This window comes from Populus trichocarpa, chromosome 8 (assembly GCF_000002775.5).
Source record: "Populus trichocarpa isolate Nisqually-1 chromosome 8, P.trichocarpa_v4.1, whole genome shotgun sequence".
NCBI classification, from domain to species: Eukaryota; Viridiplantae; Streptophyta; class Magnoliopsida; order Malpighiales; family Salicaceae; genus Populus; species Populus trichocarpa.
This window is the reverse complement of record NC_037292.2, coordinates 15,208,071-15,217,088: the sequence shown is the minus strand read 5'-3', so window position 1 is coordinate 15,217,088 and position 9,018 is coordinate 15,208,071. Positions and strand designations below refer to the sequence as shown.

The 9,018-nt window shown below is 31.2% G+C and overlaps 1 protein-coding gene across 1 annotated transcript; it reads right to left on the bottom strand.

Annotated features, from left to right (window-relative positions):
* Positions 1-280: 280 nt before the first annotated feature.
* Positions 281-6,101, bottom strand: LOC7454267 (G-protein coupled receptor 1). The gene is made up of 9 exons (XM_002311815.4): positions 5,811-6,101; positions 5,468-5,499; positions 5,220-5,389; positions 4,938-5,032; positions 4,495-4,596; positions 4,355-4,411; positions 3,778-3,921; positions 3,022-3,092; positions 281-869 (listed from the first exon to the last, which is right to left on the bottom strand). Exons 1-9 carry the CDS (start codon positions 5,979-5,981, stop codon positions 764-766), a joined length of 948 nt encoding a protein of 315 aa, XP_002311851.1. The 5' UTR covers positions 5,982-6,101; the 3' UTR covers positions 281-763.
* Positions 6,102-9,018: the final 2,917 nt, after the last annotated feature.

The following is a 9,018-nucleotide window of genomic DNA, read 5'->3' as shown; positions in this document are numbered from 1 at the left end:
CTCATTATTTTAATAAATTTGAGAAAATAAAACATTAATAAGTTATTTTCCAGCTCATTTTCCATGACATAACCAAACACTAAAAAGTGTTTTCCAATTTATTTTTCATTACACTACTAAACATCGAAAAATAATTCACTTTTTTAAAATTCACTTTCCAAAAAATAACTACTTTCTTGCAAACAAACATAGCTTTAATATTCAAACAAACATAGCCTTAATATTCGATCAAATTCCAAGTTGCTATGGAGCGTATGCCCTTCCCTCACGGCCACATGCATGATCACTAAAGTCCCTGAAAAAATTTCATTTTTGTCTAATGGGATAAATGTATTAATACAGAAAGAATCACAAGTTGGCACAGCAAACAATTCCTAACCCAAGCGTCTCCGATTACACAAATATTCCTACTATTCAACAACAATCAACGAAAAACTTGACGTGATGTTCCGCTTTTTCTAGCAAGATGCCATTTTATACTCTGCTTCATGCATCTAAAACTTCAGCTCAACATGTAATTTATCTACTGCCCACATTAGTCTCAAGAAGAAATGCAGGGCTATATCAGATGATACGCATGAATCACTGGCTCTGCTCAGAAGAAATGAATCCGATGGACTTGGTTACAGTTTCCAGAAGCTGCATCCATCGTTGTTATTCATTCCATCCCACCCAAATTCAGAGAAAAAAATGACGAAAGAATTTGGAAAGAGAGCACAGCTTTTGCAAACAAAAATCTGGATTCTGGATAATAGCCAAATTGTTAATGCTGATCTTCAATCCTCAATGAGACTAGTTCGCTCTCTTGAAATTGACCTCTAGATTTTAAACTGCCAGGGAACCATCTCCGAAGACTCTCTGGCCAAACCCTATGAAAGAAATGCAATTATGCAAATCATTAGAAATTTAGAATAGATGTGTACAATATCAACAGCAAAGCAAAGCAGTTTTGAGAGCATGACCATGGAAGAAAACAGCGGGAAAATATAGAATAAGTTGGAACCACAGACTCTCCACCATCCCCACCGTCTCTCTAATTTTCACTCTACTTTTGTTGGGCCATACATCCTAATCATCAGATAGTAGTCTATTGATAAAAAAAAAATTCAGCCAACACCTTCAACCATTGTTTAGCAAGACTGCTTGACGTGTATGACCTAAAGTTCAAGATTAGAGTTGTACCCTATGTGTTTTGATGATAGCAAACAACATTATACGCTAATAGGTTTGCTTGAGATGTTCTAATTCTGGGATAAAATTACAAAACCTAACAGACTTGGTTGTGGTGGATTTAGATGTGTTTGTATATCTTCATGCCAAAGAAAATAAAAGTCTAACCTGAATAGCCTTTATTTTGTGCATGACATTCTTGGATTTTCAGATGGAAAGAAAACTGTATCTTAAAGAATTTGATATCAAGATGACTAATTGGCTTTTGTGGAATACTATCACAAAGGAAACTTTATTTTGGACAAGTTAAAAAAATAGTTTGCATATTCTAGTGTCTTATAAAATACAAGATATTCTCTGCATGATGGGAAAAGTATTATTCTTCTATTATTGGAACTGGATTTCATTTTTGAAGAATTGTTCTTGATAGAAACAACAAAGTGATCTTTCTTCTTGAAAGAGGAATTAATATTGCAGACTTGATTAGAGACCTGTTAAGGAAAGGAAGAGCTGTTACACTCTTCATAAAAGGAAACGAAGAAGCCAAGCCTTGCATCCTTTTCAAGTCAGATAAATACTATTTAAGCAGGATTATTTATAGAAATCATTTTATCTGTTGGAATAATTTTATAAATGGCCAAAATATTCTATGAAACATTTGAAAATCAAGTAGAATCTACCCGCAGATGTGTCTTTATCAAGCAAAGATCTTTCTTCAATGTCTATATCTTTCTTCAATGTCTATACTCTTGAACCCTATATAGTCTTTGTTTCAAAAGACATTGAAATGCAGAGAAGTGGAGGAAGAAATTGAGCTATTAGCTAAAAACAATATATGTTAATATACTCTATTTATAGAAAAAGAAAGAGCAGAACCTCGTGATATATTTTATACAAGGACTAGTCACTATTCTCCATAATAGTGAGTTAAAAAGGTATCTTACAAGGGTGCAAGTATATTGGATACACTAAGTGTGTGTTTAGTGGTGCACATTATTTTTCAAAAGTGCTTTTCACTTAAAAATATATCAAAATAATTTTTTTTTATTTTTGATATCAGCATATTAAAATCATCGGAAAGTACTAAAAAAATATCAATTTGATGATTTTTCAAGCCAAACATACTTTCGAAACGCACCCAAAAGCAGTTACAAACACAAAAACAAACAACCTCTAAAGAACAATAAGAAAAATAGTTGTGATGTGCAGATTGAGTTGTAAGGAAATCTGAATCACTGAGCTTCAGTAGCTCTCAAGGAAGATCCTTGAGGACTAAGTATTCACAAGTTACGAGGAACCAATATAAATCTGTGTTAGCTGTTCTTGATCCCTACTCTCTTTACTTTGTCTTTGTTCATTTATTTATTCGAATTGGATAACCTTTTCTGTTAATTTAATTTATGTGTTTATTGTATAAGTAGACTATAAATGTACCTATAAATCATTTCGTCTAGTCTTTGCTTACCTGTTTTTTCTGTTCATCGATATACCAATTATTATCCACTACATATAACTATTCTTTTTACACTTAATCTTTTCTGAGTGTTTTTAATTTTCAAATTCTAAAAGTTTGATTTTAAGTCTAATTCACCCCCTCCTCTTGGACTGCCACTAGGACAAAAATTAGAGTGCTAAAGCATATAGAATTTACTCAAAGATCATTGCACACTGAAGATGGTATGCATTGAAATTGCATACTATGCGATTGAAATTGAATATATTGAAACCATCATAGGTAGGCCATTAGCTAGCTGTAGTCACATCAAAATGGGGTCATAGAAGAAAGAATTTGAAGACAATCCTACCCCATTTCTTTATACATAATAAAAAGCTTAGTTTGTTGCCACTTACTGATCCAATCTTTCATATATTGCCCGCCGCACAGAAGAGTTCAGGCCATATGCTATTGAGTTGGAAAGACCCTAAAACAAAAGCAAAGAATTAGTTACGTTAACAGTCTGTGAAAGTAAAATAATAAAACTATTCTATTAATGGGTAAAGCATTTCATCCACAATAATGATAAATGAAAAGCTCTTTCTCCAAGTGACATACTGCAATATCTTCTTACTAATCATTTAGAAGATAAATGAATTCTATAATCAGCAAGGGTTTTCCAAACAATCCACAATAATGGATTAGAGGCAGGGGAGTGAGTCCTCACTCCTCAGCAACATCCCAAACGCCATCAACAATAAAAGCAGACTGAGTTTTCAATTTGCTATCTAAATTATAAATGCATATTAACAATAAATTTGCCCATTTGCCCATAAAAGATGTCAGTCTGGCCGTGTGCTCTTCATGTCATGTTTACAAGTATTTATCTGATTGTGTACTTTGCAAGACAGATGAATATTCCAAAAGCTAAAATGACAATTGTAATCCCATCCAGTAAGATGTCCTATAACCCCTTGTTACTTGCCCAACTCAAAAAAAAAATTAAATAAATATATTCATTACATTATGTTCCCAATATATATATTAAAATGAAGAAAAAATCATTGAAGAGACACAATCACCCAATTTACACATAAAGGTTGCGTCCAATTTCTAGAAATATAGAAGAAGAGAAAATAAAGAAAGAATAAATTGATGATTATTGGAATTACCATAAGTGCAGCTGTCCCAACATCAAGAACAGAGAGCCAAAAGATTTTGTGGCCTGGTTCTATAAAATCATGAATGCCGTTGATAGTGCCAAAAGCCCATGATCCTATTAAGATGAGTGGATAGTATCCCCACCGGTTCATTGCCTATGAAATGAAAGAGAACAAGGGAAATTAACATTTTTTACCATGTCCCCATCAAAACTTTGAGCTAACAATGAAGAAAAGACAATAGGGACAATGAAGTTAGGTAGCCAGAAAACAGCACATTTCAACTTTTTTATTTTTAAGAAACCTGGTCTTAACAGTAATGTTAGCAGAAACACAAAACATTATTGAAAAGAAGTTTCTGAAAAAGGTCAAATCACCATGATTTTGGAGAAAATATGTAAGAAGCATTGAATTTCTCCAGCATCGGAGTTATACTATTGATTTTCTTCGAAGTAGTGAAAGTGGTTTTATATGTTCCATAGGAAGCTAAGTAACCACATGGAGTGAACTAGTTATTCAATTAATAAGAAATCCAAGCTCCTCCATATCTTTTATCTTAAATTCAGTATACTAGCAACTGGGAACATACCTTCTTGTCTGCCCTTGCATCAGATTGATATGCTCGGTCTGACATTCCTACTGCCATCTGAAATTTCCAGATACAGTGTAAATGCTGTCTCAACAAATAGACAATCCAGAAAAAGAAACAAAATGTAATTGGGCACATACTCGTGTTGCATTGTTTAGCATGCGTATGACTTGATAATACGTAAATCCATTGTAAAGAATTGCACCCCATAGTGGCGCATAAAATGTAATGAATTGAACTGCCTGCAGAAGTAGAAAGGGGCACATAAATTTTTTTACCAGAGAATAAGCATGAGTTCTGCATAACACTAGAAACAAAACAGAAATTTCAAAAGTTTTTCTTTATCTCATCAAGTGTCTAAGACCACTTTAACATCCACAATTACCTAAGGTTTGTACCCATATTGCTCTCACAATGAAATGATTTGAACTGTTTGATGTATAAAGGGCACAATAATACAAATATGGAGCCACATCTTGAAGAAAAAACTTTATATCATGAAAACCAACTATAAATGACTAAATCCCGGTGAGGAAAAAAATAAAATAAAATGATTTTCCACAGCAAACTCCTATGCGCTTACCTTTCTTGTTCTCCCTGTTGGTGTCAAACACCATGCACCTAAATGCCTGTGGTCATTACCAATGGAGCGTATTACAGTCAGAAACAATGAAGTTCCTGTAAAAAGAAATCAAACTTGAAATTCAGTTTCCATTGGCAAAAGAAATGCCCACTAGTATGAATGAAAACCTTGTTAATTTGAATTGCAGAAAGAAAGTGTTTAAGACAGCAACAGATGCAATAATCATAAACAGGAGCAGTAGAAGAATCAAGAAAACATATAATAAAGAGCAAGAATTCATACCCCAAACATATAAGTGAAACATGGCCTCAAGATCTTCAACATCTGTCTTGTGTTTAACAACAGTGCGATGAAGTGTAAAGGCAATTGTCGTAGTCCAAAGAAAAGATGCTACACAAAAGAAATGTGTACTGTATCCTTGTGCATAACAGAAGAATCCTTTTGATGGATCCCTGCACTTGTATATATATTTATCAAAGAATAAAGAAAGAAAATTTAATACAAATAAATTTTTTAAAAAAAAACCGTACCCAACAATGCTGAAGAAACTGCAAAGCATATCCTGCAATGAGCATAAATCCCATACATTTCTTAATATAATGTATTAAACAAAGAGAGTAACTACGGATCATAATTACAAATATATATATATATATATATTCTTTGGAAAAAATAGTAAAACTATGGTTTCAAATAGGTGAACTAAATGAAGGTGCCAATTGATGAAGATGAATTAATTTAATTTTGATCCATCAATTTAATAATTAATAAGCAAACGAGCAAGTGAGATCCACTACCATTAGCTAATAAGCAAATTAGTAACAAAAAATTGTGTGTGTGAGAGAGAGAGAGAGAGAAAAAAAAAACGGTTACGGAGAGGGCGAGGTAAAAGACGAGCTTGAAGGAGAACTTGCGGAGTTCTTTGAAGAGGAGATAACAGAGAACGATGAAGCTCGACCCTAAGAATGACAGACTTGACGCTCCTCCTTTCACCGCCATCAGAATCCAACGCTGGTGAGCCGTCAGGTTCCCTATCATCGCCATGATCACTGGGGTTTTTTTTTTTATAGGTTTTAAAGTTTTCTTTTTGTTTTTAACTAGTCCCTTCCAGTACCTGCTCACCCATCTTTCTTTCTTGTGTTTTGGATTCGTAAGGAAGACACTACATAAGCGAAGTAAAATTTATTTTATTTTATATTCATTGCTATAATTTAATAAAAAAAAAACAAAAAACAAAATGGCATAGAGATTTCACCATTTCTCAATTGGATCACTGATGTAAATGTTTTCTAAATTGAATTCCTTCGAGTTCTAGATACAAATTACCGTAGATTATTAAAATAAAATTATTTTTTTATCACTTTAATTTAAATCTTAATTTAGAGGTGTTTGGATCTTTTCATCTAATTCAATGATCATTAGAAGATTAGTTGGGGGTGTATACATCTTTTTTAATTTTTTAACATAATAAAATTACTTTTTTACCACAAGAATCAATAAAATTTAAAACTGTTGACTAAGAGCTTTTTTGACATTTTATAATATTTATAATAGTATTTTTGTCTTCAAGATAAAAAAAAAAAGAATGGGTTATTGGATAAGGGTATTTCAGATTTTTTTCAATTTTTATATATGGTAAAATAACGCTTTTAGCCTCAGAAAAGACAAAAAAGAAGCTTTGTCTTTGGGGGTATTTTGGTATTTTTACATGGATATTTTGTGTAATTAAGAGGACCATGGGGGCGTTTTAGTATTTTTCACGTTTTATTTGTTATTTTTTAATCGAAAAGCTACTAGAGCGTATTCCTCATGTCCTAACGAATGGATGACGCCCACACCATTAAGAAGGTACATATTATGCTTTTTGATGACCAAATCTGATTGTCCACCGTCTAACTAGATGCGTAGTTGTGCCCTCTTTCATATTGTGTGGTGCATGTAGAAAAATAATGGATGGATTGTCGTCGGTGATCGATTATTTGTGTTTTTTCTTTCTTTTCTCTCTCTTGACAACTAAAATGCACAATAATTATCCTCTTCGTTTATTGTTTATTAATCATGCATGTTTGTCATTCTCAAGGTGTTTGGGTCTAACAACCCTGTGTAAGTGTATTATGGATCAAGACACAATCCACTAAAGACTTGCATAGTGGATTTTTCAAGCTCTAAAAGTTTGGGATGAGGCTAATGTTGTCTTTTCACATGAAGTTAAATTAACATTTTGCCTTTTGGTAGAAAAAATTGAAGCCCTGGTTAAAATACATCTTTAGTGTTGAAAAAGAAAAAAAAAACTTTGCATATACAAGTATTTTTGTTCTTTCACACTGTTTTTTGTGTAATTTTCTGTCATGTGGTGATGATAATGAATATCTGTGGCTCAGATTATATTTTATTTATTATTAATCTTAAGTAAAAAAATTATATATTTATAAATTATTTATTGAATTTTAAATATCTAATGAGTTTCTACTATTTATTATTATTTGTCGGATTTTATATATATATTTTGGCGGGTTTCAGGTTAGGTTCGACAGTATTTATACCCTACCCAAAATACCAAAATACTCACTCATTATCTATTAGGTCCAAAAAATACTCACTCATTTGAGTCGGGTTGCGTCAGTATCTATCGGGTTCGAATTAAATTGATATCACTAGTTAAAACCATTCGTGTGTGTGTATTTATTTATATAATATAAATATATATCTTGGCAGGCTTCAGGTTAGGTTTGATAGTATTTATACCCTACCCAAAATACTCACTCATTATCTATTAGGTCCAAAAAATACTCATTCATTTGAGTCGGGTTGTGTCAGTATCTATCGGGTTCGAATTAAATTGATATCAGTGGCTAAGACCATCTCTTTGTCCTGGTATGAGAAAAAAATAAAAATAAAAAACTAATTAACTAAGAAAACAATATTTGAAAAAACTTAATCAAGAAAGAAAACAAAAAAAATTAATTAGAAAACTGAAAAAAAAAAGGTCCAGTTTGATTTTAGTTTAAGGCTTCTAAACTAGTTGAACCAAACCGAACCAAATCTTTTAGAATTAATATAAAAGATATTATTTATAATATGGTTTCATAACAATCGATACAGAAATGTTCTATTTTACAAAATTAATAATAAAAAAAAAGCTTGTTGTTTATAATGGCAATATACCTTCTTCTTTTTTTCGTTTCTTTTTTTTTATCTCAAGCACTTAATATTTCCATCTTTTTGTTAAAACATGAAGTTCTTATTGTTTCTAATGTATATTATTTCTAATGTATAAAAGACAACATGTCCCGTTTTTGGATAGGCTTCGCTTGCAAAAAAAAAAACTTTTGTGATTCATTTATATATATTGTCGAGTATTTGCAATTATTTATGTATTTTATGAGTCTATTTTGATTTTTCCTCTTATTCTAAAAACTCAAGTGAATTTAGCCATAAAAGCCTAAAAAACCTCACTTAAAAACTAACAGATTTTGCTAGTTTTCTCTTTAAAAAATAATTTAACCAAAATTAGTTAGTTTGAACATATTGCCTTTAACTCTGATTATATATATATATATATATAAAAGATTCAATTTGACTTTATATTTTACTAAAAACCAAACCGTACTGAACACTCTTACTCCTTGCTACTAGCTATATTTAAAATAGCTAAAAAGTTATTTTAGCTAACTCTTTAAAAAATATGATGAATATTATTATTATTTTTTGTTTTGTAAATAATATATAAGATAAATATTTAATTGTATGTTATTTTATGTTATTAATTCCTTTCAAATTACGTTAAAGAATTTTCTAATTATTTAGTGACACTTGAAAAAAAAAATTAATTTAGTAGAACTTTTTTAAAAAGGGAAATACATACACCTAAAGAAATAATTAAAATTTAAGATGAAATTTTAAAAACAAAGAGGACTAAATCAAATACCTCAAAACAATAAAAAGACAATATATATTTTTTGCTGGGATAACTCGTTTCTCAAGATGAAGAGAGAGAAAAAAAGAAGAAAAGAAGAAAGAATGAAAGCAAAAAAAAAGTCAGTCAGAGCTAAATAGTCGTGCGCACCACCACACTTGCTAC